Raw genomic sequence first — 21247 nt, 5'->3', positions numbered from 1 at the left:
AACCTACAAGTACTGGAGAGGATATAGAGAAATAGAAACATTCAATCATTGCTGGTGAGAATGTAAAATGGTGCAGCTGCTGTAGAAGATAGTTCAGCAATTCCTCAGGAAGCTAAGTATAAAACTCCCGCATGAACTGACAACCCACTTGTAGGTATATATCCAATAGAACTGAAAGTGGGAACTCAAACAGATATTTGATCATTGATGTTCACAGCACTGTTATTCACAGTTGCCAAAAGATGTAATCAATATAAATGTACATCAACTGATGAATGGATAAACAAAATGTGGTATATACATAATGGAATGGAATATTATTCAGCTGCAAAAAGGATAAAGTCTTGATGCATGCGACAACATGGATGAAACCTGAGGACATGATGTTGAGTATCAAATATTGTATGGTCTCACTGATATGAACTAATTATAATAAGTGCACAGAGCTTAGAATCTAGAATTTAAATTACCAGGACATAGATTGGGGTTACAGAATGGGGAGTTGATGCTCACATAGAGCAACAGTATAACAACATCCAGATTAAGTCTTCACTCAGAGATAATACATGATTTTTAATTCTTTTACTTTTTTTCACTTTTACTATAATCTCTTACCCTAAATGCAGGATTTGCTCCATGCTCCAATAAGCATTTTATAGCATCTGCGCACAAGTTATATGCTGCAATATGCAGAGCTGTTCCGAAATTAAAATCACTGCATGTGGCATCCACATCTGCAATTAAATATCACAATTGTATTAGCTACAAATTTAAATTTAGCTATTTTAACTTATAAGAACATACTTTTGGGGGTTAGGTGGGTGTGGTTTTTGCCATTTATGAGATTTAAACCAATCCTCCAAAGCACCGTTTCACAATGGAACATAATACATACTTTCACATTATGTTACATATTATGCAGCAATCTGGTTAAGCAATTCTCTTCCCAGTACAATAAAATTTCATTATAATGGAGTAATATCAAAGATTTTCTAACTATCATTAACTAAACCATATTTAAAAGCAATCAATGGCAACAATCCACACTTGTAAAAGTAACTAAGTTAACATAAACTCTCATTAAATCTCTTGCATTGTTACCATAGCAACCACAGTGAAGTAGTGGGGTTCAGGTCAGGGATCAGTAAACTTTGGTGAGTGGGCGAAACACAACCCACCATGTGTTTGGGGGGCTTTGTTTGTTTGTTTGTTTGGCGGGGGGGGGTGCATGATCCAGGAAACGAACCGGGGTCTCCCAGGGGTGCATGGAAGGCAGGCATTCTAACCACTGAATGACCCACACACCTCCACCAAGGGTTTCTGTAAGTAAAGTGTTTTTGGAAAACAGCCACACTCATTCATTTATATATGCTCTATGACTACTTTTATGCTAAAACAGCAGAACTGAGTAGTTCCAAGAGGCCACATGGCCTGCAAAGCCTAAAATGTTTACTATCTTACCCTTCATTAAAAACATTTCTGACTGGTAGGTAAAACTGTACAGAATTTTCAAACTGGAGAAGATTAACTACTAATTAAGTAAATGAATGCTTACAATTACATTGATTTGCAACACTCTATTCAACAAATGAATTTGGGCTTAATAAGAAATCTTGAAAATCTAAAGTTAACTTTCAATAAATCATAATTATGCTATTCTTAAATGTAGGAAATTCTTCAGATTTAGAACCCCATTTTCAGTGTTTTCTGTGACAAGGATTTAATAGACCTGTGGTCAACAAGCTCTACCTTCGCCCATACTGCACAACCCCTTCCTCCAACTGCAGACAACTCAGACATGTTCAAGAAAAACTTTTTTATGAGTTTAAAAATGTGTTACTATCAAGAAAGGCTTCCTCCCCCTACCCAATATTATCAGTAGCCCCTTCCAAAATGAAAAAGTTAGAATGGGCATACCCCAAATACCCCTAAAGAGTGGGAGAAAGATCAAAGGTGATGGTGGAGTTATATAGAGAAGGTCAGGTTTAACAAATGAGTATGCTTGCTGAATCATTATATTGATATTTCTTTTAGTCTCTAGTATCTTAGAGCAGCTAGAAGTAAAAACCTAAAATTGTGGAACAGTAACCCACACCAAACTCTGAAATCTGTTCTACAACTAATTTTTGCAATGTACTTTGAAATTGATTGTTTTTTTGTATATATGTCATTTTTCACAAAAAAAAAAAAGAAAAAAGAGAGAGAAGGAGGAGTATAACAGAGAAGATACGATTTAACAAATGAGTATGACTGATGACTCATTATACTGATATTTCTTAGGTCTCCAGCTTCTTAGAGCAGCTAGAAGAAAAAAACAAAAAACCGTGGAACTATAACCCATACCAAACTTTAAAAGCTGCTTTATAACTACTTGTTAAAATGTACTTGGAAATTTATTGCTTTTTTGTACATATGTTACATTTCACAATGAAAAAAAAAACTGTAAAAAAATTAGAGCGGCTTCTGTCTTAACATCATTCCAAAACTGGAAAGGTAAAATTTTAAAAGAAAATGGACAATTATACAAAGCAGAGGTTAGAACCATTCTAGGAAACTTATCTATTGAATCTCTACTTCAAAACACATCTTCTACAAATGGGGAAAATATTGTATACTTTAACTTAAAATAATACTATTACATTTGCTCTCATTTTTTTCTCAAAATAAAATTGACCCACTGAGAGAACCAGAGAGAAAGTCAAAACACCAGGTCTGTAATTTAGACATGTTAATGTTCAATTTTAGAGTATCACCATCAAGGTAGGAAAAAACATTCTGAAATTTTATCCTTTATGTGGCATCAGAAATTCAGAACTGGACGCCATCTAAAATAAAATTCTTTATTATTTGAATGGCCAGCACTGAAGGCTTTTTTCCGCTCTATCCCTGGCCAACCAAGCATGACAAAAGAATGGAATAGGACACACGGATTTAATAACACATTTATAAAACCCATGGTATCTTGGGGAATTTTTACAAAGATATGAAAACCCAGAGAGTATTTTTTCTTTTGTATCTCTTTGCTTGTACCTTTTGTAAAAGCCATTAATTAATTTTCAATAAAGAAATTTTAAACTATTTCAGAAAAAAAAAATGTGATAGGAAGTTGTATGAACAAGATGGACTGGGAGTAAAAATTTTGAATTATAATTTCTGTGCTACAAATAAAGGATTCAACTACAAACATCCAAATGTGCTCTTATAGTGCTTGCCTTTTGGTTTAGATGTCTTCAAAATCACTCTTATGAGCTCCGGCACATCAAAATAAGCAGCATAATGCAGCGCATTCATGTTCGTCCAGCGACTCCGCAAACCAGCATCTGCTCCCAGATTAATAAGTTGAGTTGCAAATTTGACAGCCGTCTCAACATCACCTAAAGGAAATTTACTACATTATTTTTCTTCGGTACAAATTTTAAGTCCCACAGATGGCTATCTACTACTCACTTAAAAATCACAGCAAAAGGCATCCTGAATATGCGCAGTCACCATGACAATTTCACCTTTAGGAAGTTATTCTAAGAACATAATCATATGCAGGGATGTAGATAAACACTTAGTTATAGAGATGTTCATTGCAGTGCTAGTTATCATTAATATAATTCTGAAACGATCTGAAAGTACAATAATCAGAAGGTTAAACTGTGATACATCCACATAGGGAAACACTAACAAAGCCACTGAAAACAATATCGTAGCATCAGTGCTCCCCAAAGAGTGCCCTGGCTGCCAGGCTCCAAACTGTCATGTTTGTATCTTCTGTATTCTTTCCTTATTCCCTGTGTAATGTCTAGTTTAAATGTAATTTATTTCTTCTGGAAAATATTTGGGCTTCCATAATTCATGTCTTGTGCGCTTTTTTAATTTCATTTTTCTATTAATTCATTTGTATTTCATTTTACAAAAATCAGTTTATGATGGATCAGAAGGAAAAAAAAAGAGTCCTTGAAACTAATAATTTGAAAAGCACTCTATCCGACTACTGAAACCTGGAGAGATGTTTACAGTACGGGGCTAAGTAAGAGAGGCAGGTTTATAAAAATGATAAAGCACAGCAGGAACCAGTTTGGGGAAACATGCACATGTGATGCCTGTGCAGGGACAGACCTGAAACGGGCCTGCAGATGGGGCCTGCGAGGAAATGGAGACCTGGAAACAGGCCTCTGCTCATCACGGCCTCACTGTAAACCCTCAGCAGGTTTCCAGGGCACAGTGTTACGCAGTGGGCAAAAGAGCATGGAGCCTTCTCCAGAAAAGGCAGGAGGCTCCAGGGTATATAAATTCCACTCTCCCCCCCACCCCACCCAGCCCCCAGAGGGGAGGGAAGGGAACAAAGATCTTGGAAGGACCTAAGTGTATCCTCACCTGTTCAGGCAGCATTATCATCAGCCAGTGCTTCCCCAGGCTGGAGGGAAGGGAATCGCATCTCACTGACAGCCATAAATGCAGATTTACACACTTACCAATTCCATGAGCTCCAGATTTGCAGGTGTAATGTAAGAGGGTCATGTCTGTCAATCCATCTCTGTCATTCACGTTGCAACCTCTCTTAAGGATCTGAGGAAACCAAGGAAAATGCAATTAGAAGGTGACGACTGATGGATTTCAAACCAATGCTGAGGAGCAGAACGAGACTCCCAAGTACGAATTAGCTGTCAGTGAAATATATCGACAGAACTGACTTCAAGGGTAAATTTTAAATCTGCACCCAGCAACAATGAAAACATAAGCTGTCACCAGACTGGAGGAAATTCTTACAAAGCCTTCCAAGGTAACCTGGCACCCCCGGCATGTCCCCTAATCCTCTCAGAGAATAAACAAAAATTTCCTTCTAACAGGTGCAATGGCATTTGAAAAACATGTAAGCCCTCTCTTCCTACAACACGACCGCACACTAGTCAAGAACCCACTTATTTTTTCACTCCACCCCCCCAAATTAAATATTTTAAAAAATTATTTTTAAGCCTAGATTTCTACCAAACTACCCAAAAGTTTAGACAGTGACGATAATTAAGTCCCTTTATGAAATCATGACAACTTTTAACAATTTTTTGCAAAATTAATTTGAACAAATAAAGGAAATATGAAAAATGCCTCTCCCTGCTCCTACCAAGAGTCTGTAATGTCAGAATTCGAGGTGTAAGAGAGCGAGAGGCCTGAGGGAATAACGGAAAGAATGTATAGTACTAACTCACCGCCCCAAGAAAAACCTGGAAATACAAAGAACAAGCATCAGAATCTTTAAAGGGTTTCTCCTGATCATACTTCCTCTCAGATGGGGAGATTCTGTACCATTAACAATCCTAATCCTAGGCAAAGCGTAAAAACTGAGAACTCCTTACCTCATTTCCAATTACGTCAATGTTTTGCTGGACCTGAGGAACCCACTGTCTTAAAATGGCAAATAATTCTGATACTGAAGTTTTTGGATCAAAGAGAATTTCCTGGCACGAAGCATCATTAGGATCAAAAAAAGAAAATTCTGAAATAAAAAGGTGTAATTTAAACTTATTAAGGCTTCAAATAAATAAACTGAAAATAATAAACAATAAGATCAAAATGACAATACTTTTACATGCTAGAAGAAGGATTACCTTAAGCAATTCTCAAAACCAAAATCAAGATGGTCAAAATGTATGAGGCATTCCTGAATTGTGGTGAGGGTGCGATTTTCATATATCATTCCACATTTTATTTTAGATGAAACAAAATGTGAGTGCACAGATCCTAAACCCTGAACTTTCCACATACTATTTCTAGGGAACAGAAAATGTGCCAAATTTTATCAATATTTTTGCTTCTCAAAAGACAAATATGTTATGAACAATGATGGATTTGCATCTATGATTAAAACATGCCCAAAAAGAAGTAACAGGCCAAAATATTAGCACTGTACCAGAACTCAAAGTACTTTTACTTTTCTGCATTTTCCTAATATTCTATAATAAACATGTATTGCTTTTTACCCACCAAAGTAGCATGGGAACTACTATTCCAACCAAGGAGGAGGTCACTGCTGGCAATGGAGAAATAAACGAAACCTTGGGACAAAGTAAATGGGTTATTTTAGAATCTGTATTAATGAAAACATAGAATACTAGATGAAACTGAGCTTGTGATCAAAATATTTCTTAAAACATCTTTCCTAGGAGTCAGAGAAAGGATAGATATTATCCTATGACTAGAGTATAAAACTGAATGGCTGATAAAGAAAATAAAACTTTTTAAGGGAAGAAAACCAGATTCTATTGTCTTGAATGATCTAAAAGAAAGAGGGAAAATTGAACAGCAGAGGCATCTAAAAAAGGGAAGCACTGAGAAAAAAAAAAAGGGAAGCATTGGAAAACTAACATTTGCTGAGTGTATACAATTAACTAAAATCTTACAAATCCTCGCAAACATCCTACCTGGCAGGTATTATTACTCTGATTTTGCAAATGAGTAAACTAAAGCTCAGACTAAATAATTTGCTCAAAGTCACACAACTGGAATGTGACAAATTTGGGATAGAAAATTAGGTTTTTCTTGCTTACTTTATATATACACATAGTTCTTACTTTTAGAATCAGGGTAACTAAAAAGTGAAAACAGAGGCACAAAACCAAGGGCATGTATCAAAGCCCAGCAGCCGTTCCTTAAAAGAGAATCAGGGAGACTAAGACAGCATGAGATAACATCCCAAATCTTAGACAACAAAATAGGCCTTCAATAAGGCTCAGGAAAGGCTCGTTGGAAAAGAATCAGCACCCAACTTGAAAAACTCCCTCCCTCCCTTTTTTAAGAGTGCAATTTTTTATTTTTTAGAACAGCTGTAGGTTTACAGAAAACTAATGTAGAAAGTATAAAGTTCCCATATAGACCATTTCACACCCCGCCACCGCCTCACACACACCTTCCCCCATTGACAGCTGTTAACTGGACTTTTTTGTGTGTTTGTTTAATTCATTCATCCTTTCACTATATATTTAAGGATCAGTCACTTTCCTAGGCACTGGAAATTTCCAGTGGGGAAATCCTTCCCCATGTGTCTACAATGTTACATGAGCAATGTTTATGCTAATATTGATTATAACAAAAAAAATTTTAACCGAAATATCTGACAAAGGAATGGATAGAATATGGCATATTCATAGGCTGAACTCTATGCTTATTTACAATTAAATAAATAATTAGCTATCTAAAACACGTTATCAATAAGCATAGATCTCAAAATATACTGATGAATAAAATAAGTTTCAGGATTTGACACACAATACCATTTGCATAAAATGCTAAATACACAAAACAATACTCTTTATTAAAACAATTTACAGACCTAATATAGGTAGTAAAATTATAACAATAAGACCTGAAAAATGTCACTAAATATAAAACAGTGATTGAATATGGGGAGCAAGAGGAACCAAAAAGGGAAATGAGAGGAATTTCAACTTTATCTTTAAGGTCTTATTTCTATTAATTGAGAAATAGAGCAATAGGAAATTTGACAAAATGCTAATATTTATTCATGCTGACTGTGCACATATGTGATACATGTTATCTCTGTATTTTCCGCAAATTTAAAATTAAAAAAAAACATACATACAATAGGGCAAAGGTTCCATACAAAATAACAATAAAAATAATGAAAATACCAATAAACGTGGGACACTTACTTAAAGAAAACTTAAATACTTTATTAAGGAAGGGGGGTGGGGATTAAGTAGCTGGTGGGAAACATCATAGACCTCGACAGGAAGAAAAAAATGTAAAGCCATCAATTTTCTCAGAAACAGTCTTCTGAATTATTTCAACTCTAATTAAATTCTCCTCGGGATTTATTTATGGAAGAAAACAACACAAAATTATTCTAATGTTCATCTGTGCCAGGGTCCCTCCAACTCCACTGCACATCACCTAGGGGCACCGGCCATGAGAGGCTGACCCAGCAACCCTGGGGTGGGGCCCTAACGAGCTCCTGGTGCTACCAGAGCTGCCAGCCCATGGACCACATGTTGAGCAGCAAAGACGCAGAAAGTAAATGCAAGAGAGAGAAGCAAGAACATCTGAGCAGAATAACGGAGGGAGCAGGTTAGCCCAATAAATACCAAAGCATATGATGACGCTTCAGTAATTAAACACCGAGGCAATGGCAAAAGAACAGAGAGAGAGTTTGTTTCAATAATAATGATAACAGGTTACACTTATTAAGTGCTTAATAAGTGCCAGGGACTGTTTTATGCACTTTATGTATACTGATATTTCTTCTTTGTAACAGCCATATGAGGTAGGGACTATTACCGTTTTATTGAAGAAGAAATGAAGGGACGGAGGGAATAAGCAATTTGCCAAGATCACACACCTAGAAAGTGTGTGACCTAAGGCAGGCTGGCTCCAGAGAGCCTCTGCACCACACTGCTACACTCATCAATCCAACCACATTCAAATCTTAAACTGCTGTACCTCAAAAAGAATGCTTTATTCAAAAGAAATTGGGGAGGAAATTTTTTTTTAAGTGGGAGGATCGTCCACTTCAAGTCAAGATGGACTAACAGGGACCCAGATTTACCCTCCCACCTGAAACAATAAAAAAAAGCAGGAAATATATAAAATAATGGCTTTCCAGACCATGGACATCAGGCAATGGAAGACTGACCCCCAAGAAGCCAAGTACAAATGAAGTACGTCTTATGATTGCCTCGGGTTACCGACTTGAGAGAGTTTCCATGCCACGCTGTGAGGAGGGGAATCAGGAGGGGGAACCCAGGAAGAGCCCAGCCAACTACCTGTGTGGAGGAGACAGAGCTCAGTGTGCAGGAAGATGGCGGCAGCTGGAGATCACAGGGCAAAGAGTGGGGAGGAGAGAACACACAGAGAAAAGCACAGAGTGGTGGAACGTCCTCAAGCATTCAGCACATGCTTATGAGGAAATCCCTACCTAAGTCAGAGAAAGAACTATCCAAAAGAATTAGAGGGATCAGTGCACAGTGCTCATAAAGGGTCTAGAACAGTGCCTGTTCCCACCACAATGACCAAAAAAGTTCCTAATGCTCAGGGCGTTGAATAAATTACGAAAGTGGGGAAAGTATGCTGAACACTGAACCAGACCCACCCAACAAATTACAAAAGCAAAACCTGAAAGGATCAAACTATTTCCAAGTAACTTAACTGCATCAAAGAACAAAACTCAAGAATATTTAGAGGATTACAAAAATATCCAAGACCCAATAAGGTAAAACTCACATTACCTAAACAAAGATTATCAGGTACACAAAGGAAGAGGACAATATGACCCATAATCAGGAGAATAATCAATAAATCGATAGAGAGCTAGAACTGAAACAGATATTGTTATTAACAAAAAGACATTAAAACAGTTATCATAACTGCATTCCAAGTATTGAAAAGGATAAGCAGAGATATGAAAAATAGAAAAAAAGGATCATATCAAATTTTAAAGATGAAAATGATAAGGCTTGAGATGAAATATATGATGGATGAAATCATCAGCTAATCAGACATTACAGAAGAAAAGATTACTGAACTTGAAGACATAGCAACAAAACTATCCATAATGAAACACAGTAAGAAAAACATTTTTTAATGGAGTATCAGTGAACTATGGAACAACTTCCAAGCAGTCAAACATACTTGTAATTGGAGTCCCTGAAAGAGGAAGATGGGAACAGAAAAAACAATTAAAATACTGATTTTCCAAACCTGATGAAAACTAAAACTCACTGATCCAATATGTTCATCAAACCCCAAGCACAAGAAACAAAGAAAATTACACAAAGGTATATATATATACTACTTTCTTAAGCTGATGGAATTCAATACACCAGAAATGGAACAGATTTTATAAAGGGAATTTAATAAGTTGTAACTTTACAGTTTTAAGCCTATGAAAATGTCCAAACTAAGGCATCAAGGAGATACTTTAATTTAAGGGAGACCGATGGGTCTGGCACAGCTCTGTCAGCTGGGAAGGCACGAGGCTGGCATCAGCTGGTCCCTTGCTTCTGGGCCCCACTGCTTTCAGCCTCTGTTTCCTGTGGGGGTTCCTCACTTTGCTTCTCTGGGGCTGGCTTTCATCTCTTGGCTTCCCTCGGCTCTTTCCAGATTCTGGCTTGCTTCACATCATGGGAAGGCACACAGCAATATCTGCTGGGCCCCAGTACCTTCAAACACACAGGTCTCTGTTCTCAGAAGCAGCTGTTCCCCAAGCATCTATCTCTGCTCTCTAGGTTGGCTATAAAGTTTCTGTCAGCTCTCTCTCTCCAAAACGTTTCCTCTCTAAAAGGATTCCAGTAAACTAATCAAGACTCACCTTGAATGGCTGGAGTCACATCTCCAATTAAACAGTCACACCCACTATTGGGCATTCTACAGCTCCGTGGAGATAATCTAATCAAAAGTCTCCACCCTACAATATTGAATCAGGGATTAAAAGAGAAGGATGCCCCACAAGATTGGATCAGGATTAAAACATGGCTTTTCGGGGGTACATAATATTCTCAAACCAGCACAGCATCATCATAAAATTGCTCAAAACCAGTGATAAAGAAAAAAATCTTAAAAGCAGCAAAATAAAAGACATGTTACAGAAAAAGAAATAATTCTAGAGAGACAGCAGATAACTATCAGAAATTATCCACGTGAGAAAGCAGCAGAACAACAACTTTAAAGTACTGAAAAAAACATTATCAACCTGGAATTCTTTACCCAGTGACAATATCTTTAAAGAACGTAGCCAAATAAAGATGTTTTCAGGCATGTAAAAACTGAAAGAGGGTGGGCAATGGTGGCTCAGCAGGCAGAGGTCTTGCCTGCCAATACTGGAGACATGGGTTCGATTCCTGGTGCCTCCCCATGTAAAAAAACTGAAAGAATACATCACCAGCAGACCTGTGCTACAAGAAATGTTAAAGGGAGTCCTTCAGGCAGATGAAAGTGATATCGAGTGGATATTTGGATCTGCACAAAGGAAGGAAAACAAAAGACCCCAAAACTCTCTATGTGGGGACAGCACATAGCCTTTGAGGGTACTCATCTAGAGAATAACAGAGAATAATGGGAGCAGGGAGGTTACATCAGATGCAGTGGTCATTTGACCAGAAGTAACTGGTCAACATAAGAGCCCAGGAAAAAGTGTTCAGGCAGAAGAACAGAAAATTGGAGGCAGAAGCTTGGGGAAAAGTGCTTCGGGTATCCTACGAATTAATGGAAAGTCACTGTGGCAGAGAAGGTCTTCTCCACGTAACTGAAATTTTTTTTTGTACGCTGTATGGTGGGGGTCACATTTCATTCTTTTTTCATCTGACTATCCTGTTAATGCAGCATTATTTGTTGACTTTTTTGGGGGGAGGGGCAGTACATGGGTCAGGAATCAAACCCAGGTTTCCCGCATGGCAGGTAAGAATTCTACCACTGAACTACTCTTACACCCCCTACATAACTGAATTTTTACATCTGAAAATAAGCCCAGTTAATCTGTTATAAAAGGGGTAAGAAACTCTTAGGGTCAAGGCATAGGTTTTATGTAATACTTTTGATTATTCCAAGATAAGCTGCTATAGAATCTTAACAGAAAAATTCAGACTGGAGATAAGGAGGTATTAGGATGAATACAATAAAAAAGACAAAGTCCCATTCTGATAAGTTCCCATCTACCAGCACTTTGAGGTCATGTTCTCTCTCCCTCCAAAGACATTCTGAAATGGTGACCCAATATTTTACTTGAAAAACTCTAAACAGGAAATGTAGTATCTCTATCAAATTTACCTCCTAATTTTCTTTTATTCACTTATCTACTATCTGATAAAATGTAGTCCTAGGGAAATAAGTCTAAATAGATGAAAACCAGAATACTTGTAGATTTACATTTCACAGAGGAGATTTTAAAGAGGAAACTACGAACCAATCTTCCTTCCCATTCCAGGGACGGGTGTCTCAGCCTCCTCTGCCTAAATACATGGCTTTTTACGGAAGTCTGTATATTTAACCAAAATAAATACATCAATAGCAGAAGAATGCTTGATATCTAAGTACACTGAATTCTAAAAATAAAATCCTCTAAATTCACCATGGTACTTAAAAACGAATGTTTTTACATAATAAAAATGCTGACAGCAGAAATAAAGTATTTAACTTAAAAAGCTGAAAAAGCAATTACCAATTGTTTTTTTTAAAGAGAGGAAAATACAGCAATTTTATGAAAACAAAAAAGGCATAGAACAGAAGTCAAGTTACCAGATATAGAAAATAAACATAGCTACTTAACATACCACAGTCAGAAGGCATTGGTGCTGCAGAAATGGAAAAGATAACAGGTGTATCAGAACCTGGAAATAAAAATGGGTATCTTCCAATCAAAGGGTTTCCTTCTAATGGAAGATCTGGAAGGTCCTCTATGGTCATCTTCTAGGAAGCCACCTTTAATGAGAAACAAAAGTAAGTCTGTTTTATTTGTATGCAACTTACAATGATTGCCTTCAATCACAAAAAGCCCAGGCTTTAAAAATATCTAACCTACTACCATTTTCAACCTCAACTTTCAAAAGCCTCTTTTAAAGTAAGAAAGGAGAAATCCTTAAAGCAAACTTGTTAAAGACCATACATTACTTCACGTTGCCTCTACAGTCAGGAACACATGTCATCTTTCCAGATGAGGCTCAGGAATAATAAGCAACCATATATTTTCCCAGCAATAGATGAAACCAATTTTTAAATGCTGAGCTAGTCTAAACGAGCAGCATTCTCTTTATCATGGCAATGAACAAGGGCGTATCATTGCTGGTTCTTTAACTTCTCATGGATACTGACGGTTTATAACATGTCATCTGATAGCCCATGCCATGTGCTCGGCAAATGAAAATGATCTAGTTTAGAGTGCTCCCATTATTTTCTGCAGCTCCAAAAAACAGTACTGAAAAATAATTACAGTGCTCTTATCAATCTAATAGCTTACTGGCATTGTTTCACTTCTTATGTAATACTATGCAACAATCTGTTTATTCTATCCCAATAGAAGATGGAAGGCTGTGTCTTTTTAACTGTATCACTTTTCCCCAGAAAACAAGAGGGCTTAGAACAAATTTGTTCTAAATTAAACATGCTGAACCCTAGGTCTGTATCTCGGAGAAAGGAGAGAAGATAAAGTAGAACTGAACTTCGAAGACAAAAACCTTCCAGTTTCTTTCAGTCAGATCTTTAAAGCCCAAACTATTCTGAATCCCCACATGCTTTTAAATGTAAGCAGAAAATCATATTATAGAGGACTTCCTGGAAGATGGCGGCTTAGTAAGACGCGCGAATCTTAGTTTCTTCTCCAGGACACCTACTAGGGGAGTAGAAACGATACAGAAAGCGCCCAAAGCCACAACAGAGATAAAAAAGACAGCGTACCCCATCCTGGAACGGCTGGCTGGCTGAGAGAAGCAGCTCGGGTGAGATCGCCGAGGCGCGCGGGCCTTACCGGGCGGGGTGGCAAGCGGCTGGAGTTACTCCCTTCCCCCTTCCCGGGCCGGCTGGGAGAATTGGAGAGGTGGTCCCCTGAAACCAAGGCGACTGGCGCCCACACCACGCGCAGCCCCCGGACCAACTGAGAGAATTGGATCGGAAACCCCCAGGCCGCGGAGAACGGTGACCCCGTGACTCCCGGGGAACGTGCACTCTCTCGGGCAGGCCGCTGCTGCTGGCGCCCTCCCGCCACGCTTGTTGCCCAGGGCCGACTAGGAAATTCGGACGGGCTCTTTCCCTGGCTGCGGCGACCAGCAACCCTCCCTGCGTTCGGACCCCGGGCCGGCTCAAGCCGCTTCGGCTAGCGAACCCCCAGGACGGCGAGAGTTTTCCAAAGTTTAAGGTCCCACAGCACCTTTTACTGGTGGGACCCGCAGACAAACGTGTGCCACGAGCGCCACCTACTGGGCAGGATAAGAAAAACAGAACCCAGAGATTTCACAGAAAAATATTACAACCTTGCTGGGTCCAACACCAAGAGAAATCTGAATAAATGCCCAGACGCCAGCAACAGAAGATAACTGTCCACGCTCAAAAGATTGAGAATATGGCTCAGTCAAAGGAACAAACCAATAGCTCAAATGAGACACAAGAGCTGAGACAACTAATGCTGAATATACGAACAGAAATGGAAAACCTCTTCAAAAATGAAATCGATAAATTGAGGGAGGACATGAAGAAGACATGGGCTGAACATAAAGAAGAAATAGAAAAACTGAAAAAACAAATCACAGAACCTATGGAAGTGAAGGACAAAGTAGAAAAGATAGAAAAAACAATGGATACCTACAATGATAGATTCAAAGAGACAGAAGATAGAATTAGTGATTTGGAGGATGGAACATCTGAATTCCAAAAAGAAACAGAAACTATAGGGAAAAGAATGGAAAAATTTGAACAGGGTATCAGGGAACTCAAGGACAATATGAACCGCACAAATATACATGTTGTGGGTGTCCCAGAAGGAGAAGAGAAGGGAAAAGGAGGAGAAAAACTAATGGAAGAAATTATCACTGAAAATTTCCCAACTCTTATGAAAGACCTAAAATTACAGATCCAAGAAGTGCAGCGCACCCCAAAGAGAGTAGACCCAAATAGGCGTTCTCCAAGACACTTACTAGTTAGAATGTCAGAGGTCAAAGAGAAAGAGAAGATCTTGAAAGCAGCAAGAGAAAAACAATCCATTACATACAAGGGAAACCCAATAAGACTTTGTGTAGATTTCTCAGCAGAAACCATGGAAGCTAGAAGACAGTGGGATGATATATTTAAAATACTAAAAGAGAAAAACTGCCAACCAAGACTCCTATATCCAGCAAAATTATCCTTCAAAAATGAGGGAGAAATTAAAACATTCTCAGACAAAAAGTCACTGAAAGAATTTGTGACCAAGAGACCAGCTCTGCAAGAAATACTAAAGGGAGCACTAGAGTCAGATACAAAAAGACAGAAGAGAGAGATATGGAAAAGAGTGTAGAAAGAAGGAAAATCAGATATGATATATATAATACAAAAGGCAAAATGTTAGAGGAAAATATTATCCAAACAGTAATAACACTAAATGTCAATGGACTGAATTCCCCAATCAAAAGACATAGATTGGCAGAATGGATTAAAAAACAGGATCCTTCGATATGCTGTCTACAGGAAACACATCTTAGACCCAAAGATAAACATAGGTTGAAAGTGAAAGGTTGGGAAAAGATATTTCATGCAAATAACAACCAGAAAAGAGCAGGAGTGGCTATACTAATATCCAACAAATTAGACTTCAAATGTAAAACAGTTAAAAGAGACAAAAAAGGACACTATATACTAATAAAAGGAACAATTAAACAAGAAGACATAACAATCATAAATATTTACGCACCGAATCAGAATGCCCCAAAATACGTGAGGAATATACTGCAAACACTGAAAAGGGAAATAGACTCATATACCATAATAGTTGGAGACTTCAACTCACCACTCTCATCAAGGGACAGAACATCTAGACAGAGGATCAACAAAGAAATAGAGAATCTGAATATTACTATAAATGAACTAGACTTAATAGACATTTATAGGACATTACATCCCACAACAGCAGGATACACCTTTTTCTCAAGTGCTCATGGATCATTCTCAAAGATAGACCATATGCTGGGTCACAAAGCAAGTCTTAACAAATTTAAAAAGATTGAAATCTTACACAACACTTTCTCGGACCATAAAGGAATGATGTTGGAAATCAATAATAGGCAGAGTGCCAGAAAATTCACAAATACGTGGAGGCTCAACAACACACTCCTAAACAACGACTGGGTCAAAGAAGAAATTGCAAGAGAAATTAGCAAATACCTCGAGGTGAATGAAAATGAAAACACAACATATCAAAACTTATGGGACGCAGCAAAGGCAGTGCTAAGAGGGAAATTTATTGCCCTAAATGCCTATATCAGAAAAGAAGAAAAGGCAAAAATTCAGGAATTAACTATCCATTTGGAAGAACTGGAGAAAGAACAGCAAGCTAACCCCAAAGCAAGCAAAAGGAAAGAAATAACAAAGATTAGAGCACAAATAAATGAAATTGAAAACATGAAAACAATAGAGAAAATCAATAAGGCCAGAAGTTGGTTCTATGAGAAAATCAATAAGATTGATGGGCCCTTAGCAAGATTGACAAAAAGAAGAAGAGAGAGGATGCAAATAAATAAGATCAGAAATGGAAGAGGAGACATAACTACTGACCTCACAGAAATAAAGGAGGTAATAACAGGATACTATGAACAACTTTACACTAATAAATACAACAATTTAGAGGAAATGGACGGGTTCCTGGAAAGACATGAACAACCAACTTTGACTCAAGAAGACATAGATGACCTCAACAAACCAATCACAAGTAAAGAAATTGAATTAGTCATTCAAAAGCTTCCTAAAAAGAAAAGTCCAGGACCAGATGGCTTCACATGTGAATTCTACCAAACGTTCCAGAAAGAATTAGTACCAATTCTCTTCAAACTCTTCAAAAAAATCGAAGTGGAGGGAAAACTACCTAATTCATTCTATGAAGCCAACATCACCCTCATACCAAAACCAGGCAAAGATATTACAAAAAAAGAAAACTACAGACCAATCTCTCTAATGAATACAGATGCAAAAATCCTCAATAAAATTCTAGCAAATCGTATCCAACAACACATTAAAAGAATTATACATCATGACCAAGTAGGATTCATCCCAGGTATGCAAGGATGGTTCAACATAAGAAAATCAATTAATGTAATACACCATATCAACAAATTAAAGCAGAAAAATCGCATGATCATCTCAATTGATGCAGAGAAGGCATTCGACAAGATTCAACATCCTTTCCTGTTGAAAACACTTCAAAAGATAGGAATACAAGGGAACTTCCTTAAAATGATAGAGGGAATATATGAAAAACCCACAGCTAATATCATCCTCAATGGGGAAAAATTGAAAACTTTCCCCCTAAGATCAGGAACAAGACAAGGATGTCCACTATCACCACTATTATTCAACATTGTGTTGGAAGTTCTAGCCAGAGCAATTAGACAAGAAAAAGAAATACAAGGCATCAAAATTGGAAAGGAAGAAGTAAAACTATCACTGTTTGCAGACGATATGATACTATACGTCGAAAACCCGGAAAAATCCACAACTAAACTACTAGAGCTAATAAATGAGTACAGCAAAGTAGCAGGTTACAAGATCAACATTCAAAAATCTGTAGCATTTCTATACACTAGTAATGAACAAGCTGAGGGGGAAATCAAGAAACGAATCCCATTTACAATTGCAACTAAAAGAATAAAATACCTAGGAATAAATTTAACTAAAGAGACAAAAAACCTATATAAAGAAAACTACAAAAAACTGCTAAAAGAAATCACAGAAGACCTAAATAGATGGAAGGGCATACCGTGTTCATGGATTGGAAGACTAAATATAGTTAAGATGTCAATCCTACCTAAATTGATTTACAGATTCAATGCAATACCAATCAAAATCCCAACAACTTATTTTTCAGAAATAGAAAAACCAATAAGCAAATTTATCTGGAAGGGCAGGGTGCCCCGAATTGCTAAAAACAGCTTGAGGAAAAAAAACGAAGCTGGAGGTCTCGCGCTGCCTGACTTTAAGGCATATTATGAAGCCACAGTGGTCAAAACAGCATGGTATTGGCATAAAGATAGATATATCGACCAATGGAATCGAATAGAGTGCTCAGATATAGACCCTCTCATCTATGGACATTTGATCTTTGATAAGGCAGTCAAGCCAACTCACCTGGGACAGAGCAGTCTCTTCAATAAATGGTGCCTAGAGAACTGGATATCCATATGCAAAAGAATGAAAGAAGACCCATCTCTCACACCCTATACAAAAGTTAACTCAAAATGGATCAAAGATCTAAACATTAGGTCTAAGACCATAAAACAGTTAGAGGAAAATGTTGGGAGATATCTTATGGATCTTACAACTGGAGGTGGTTTTATGGACCTTAAACCTAAAGCAAGAGCACTGAAGAAGGAAATAAATAAATGGGAACTCCTCAAAATTAAACACTTTTGTGCATCAAAGAACTTCATCAAGAAAGTAGAAAGACAGCCTTCACAATGGGAGACAATATTTGGAAATGATATATCAGATAAAGGTCTAGTATCCAGAATTTATAAAGAGATTGTTCATCTCAACAACAAAAAGACAGCCAACCCAATTACAAAATGGGAAAAAGACTTGAACAGACACCTCTCAGAAGAGGAAATACGGATGGCCAAGAGGCACATGAAGAGATGCTCAATGTCCCTGGCCATTAGAGAAATGCAAATCAAAACCACAATGAGATATCATCTCACACCCACCAGAATGGCCATTATCAACAAAACAGAAAATGACAAGTGCTGGAGAGGATGCGGAGAAAGAGGCACACTTATCCACTGTTGGTGGGAATGTCAAAGGGTGCAACCACTGTGGAAGGCAGTTTGGCGGTTCCTCAAAAAGCTGAATATAGAATTGCCATACGACCCAGCAATACCATTCATTGCTAGGTATCTACTCAAAGGACTTAAGGGCAAAGACACAAACGGACATTTGCACACCAATGTTTATAGCAGCATTATTTACAATTGCAAAGAGATGGAAACAGCCAAAATCTCCATCAACAGAAGAGTGGCTAAACAAACTGTGGTATATACATACGATGGAATATTATGCAGCTTTAAGACAAGATAAACTTATGAACCATGTAATAACATGGATGGACCTAGAGAATATTATGCTGAGTGAATCCAGCCAAAAACTAAAGGACAAATACTGTATGGTCCCACTGATGTGAACGGACATTCGAGAATAAACTTGAAATATGTCATTGGTAACAGAGTTCAGCAGGAGTTAGAAACAGGGTAAGACAATGGGTAATTGAAGCTGAAGGGATACAGACTGTGCAACAGGACTAGATACAAAAACTCAAAAATGGACAGCACAATAATACCTAATTGTAAAGTAATCATGTTAAAACACTGAATGAAGCTGCATCTGAGCTATAGGTTTTTGTTTTGTTTTGTTTTGTTTTGTTTTGATTTTACTATTATTACTTTTATTTTTTTCTCTATATTAACATTCTATATCTTTTTCGGTTATGTTGCTAGTTCTTCTAAACCAATGCAAATGTACTAAGAAATGATGATCATGCATCTATGTGATGATGTTAAGAATTAATGATTGCATGTGTAGAATGGTATGATCTCTAAATGTTGGGTTAATTTCTTTTTTTTCCGTTAATTAAAAAAAAAAAAAAAGAGAAGGGATAATTGGAGATGAAGGGATACAGACTGTACAACGGGACTGGATATAAAAACTCAGAAATGGACAGCACAATACTACCCAATTGTAATGCAATTATGTTAAAACACTGAATGAAGCTGCATGTGAGGTATAGGTTTTTTGTTTTTGTTTTTTTTGTTTTTTTTCTTTCTATTATTGTTTTAATTCTTATTCTGTTGTCTTTTTATTTCTTTTTCTAAATCGATGCAAATGTACTAAGAAATGATGAATATGCAACTATGTGATGTTATTAAGAATTACTGATTGTACATGTAGATTGGAATGATTTCTAATTGTTTTGTTAATTCTTTTTTTAATTAATATAAAAAAAATCATATTATAAAACCAAATTTATATGATTATTTCAGTAGAAAGAGTAGAATAAGTAAACTGATAACTTACTCCTGGTCATAAACAATGCCTCTTGGAACTAACTGGTTTCTTTCCAATTTGAGTTAAACGTTCCTCAGTACTAGAAGGAACTGGTAGAGATAGAATGCTTTCTTTTATCTCCTAGTATGCACCTTATGTATGGAAGTAGACATATATTGAATAACCTAATACAGTGTTACTATGTTAGAAGTACTTGAGCTTTCTTGAAAATGCTAAAATTACCTGCCACCCAATATTTTCAATCATTTTGGTATTAATTTAGCCACATATATAGGAAGGTGAGAGGGAAAAGGAATCAGTGTTATATAGCAATGGCAAGCTTGGTCAAATACTTTCAATTCCAAAAAGTAAGGTATACCAAAAAGACAGCCCTCCTTTACTATCACAGCTTCTCCCTAACTCGGGATTCTATGTGCTGGCCTCTACTTCCTTGGCAGTAAATTTTGGCAAATGATTCTACTCAGCGTAGGAAGCTTCCTTTAAAATCAGAGAACAGAAATGAAATTTAATAAATATCTATTAAGGAGTCACTACATAGAGACACAATTCTAGATGCTTCAGAGATTACAAAAATAACACAAATAACTACAGATCCTGAGACAGAGCTGGATATGTTCCTTAACACAAGTGCAAGTATAAGGAGCATTTGCTATGGGAGCTTCTGAGAGTTGGGAACGGTTAAGGTTCTCCCCAGCGTACCTTCCCGCTCCACATAGCCTGCTGAGATCCCTAGAGATAAGAACTCTACCCACCACCATCAATTGCCACAAGACCTGGAATAGTGCCTCACACATATTGAGTAAATATTCCAATTCTAGCTTCAAAGCAGAAAGATAATTCATTCCACGAGTACCAGCCAACATCAGCATTTCTCCTGTTAGAAGCCTCACGCCCAGAGAAGTTACAATATTACCCGGCCTATTTAGCGAAAATTCCTTGTATTCTGTCTTGTTGCATTCTCCCCATCCCATTTCCTTTTCTTCACAATAAACTCAGCATCCTACCTTGTTCCCAGCAAAAAAAAAAAAAAAAAAAGAGTCCCCTTCTATAAACTTTTTTATAGTCTTAGGATCCTTACTTAAAAACAATTCCTGGACCTGATGACCCAGAACACCCAGGAATCTTGGTCAAACTCTGAGATGTACTTACTCATCTGGGCTGAGGACAAACTTGCACTCCAAATTCTACTGTGGTTAACTTGGGCTAACTAATTATATAAAGTAACCTAAGATGAAGAAAGATAGTCCTACATAACTACATACATAACAGATGCCCCTGAGAGTTAAAATAGCTAAGAATCAAGTTCCACAAACTTTGATTAGATGGGAATTCTAATCAGTCCTGAGCAAAATAATTTTGTAACATAGCACTAATATCCTAGGTTTTTGAGGGGTTCCTGGCCCATGCCTGTAGTGGGATAAATTACGTACCCCAACACAGACATGCTCTTAATCTTAATCTGCCTTCCCGGGGTGTGAACCCATTATAAATAGGACTTTGACCTTGTGAAGATGTTATTTTT

At 37.4% G+C, this 21247-nt stretch overlaps 1 protein-coding gene across 9 annotated transcripts in view; it reads right to left on the bottom strand.

Annotated features, from left to right (window-relative positions):
- Positions 1-21247, bottom strand: part of CLIP4 (CAP-Gly domain containing linker protein family member 4) — an 82372-nt gene that overhangs the window by 41088 nt on the left and 20037 nt on the right. For 7 of the 9 annotated variants that reach the window (XM_077152505.1, XM_077152502.1, XM_077152510.1 and 4 more), the window contains exons 2-6: positions 12267-12414; positions 5343-5482; positions 4464-4557; positions 3213-3374; positions 616-734 (exon numbers count right to left, since the gene is read on the bottom strand). In XM_077152505.1, coding sequence (XP_077008620.1) covers positions 616-734; positions 3213-3374; positions 4464-4557; positions 5343-5482; positions 12267-12399 — 648 coding nt within the window. In that variant the 5' untranslated portion in view covers positions 12400-12414. Of the gene's footprint in view, positions 1-615; positions 735-3212; positions 3375-4463; positions 4558-5342; positions 5483-5970; positions 6042-12266; positions 12415-21247 lie in introns of those variants that run through there. The other 2 variants (XM_077152507.1, XM_077152509.1) reach the window with 2 other exon arrangements.

This window comes from Tamandua tetradactyla, chromosome 3 (genome assembly GCF_023851605.1).
Source record: "Tamandua tetradactyla isolate mTamTet1 chromosome 3, mTamTet1.pri, whole genome shotgun sequence".
NCBI lineage: Eukaryota > Metazoa > Chordata > Mammalia > Pilosa > Myrmecophagidae > Tamandua > Tamandua tetradactyla.
Note: the sequence above shows the minus strand (reverse complement) of the source record. Positions and strands in the feature narration are given on the sequence as shown.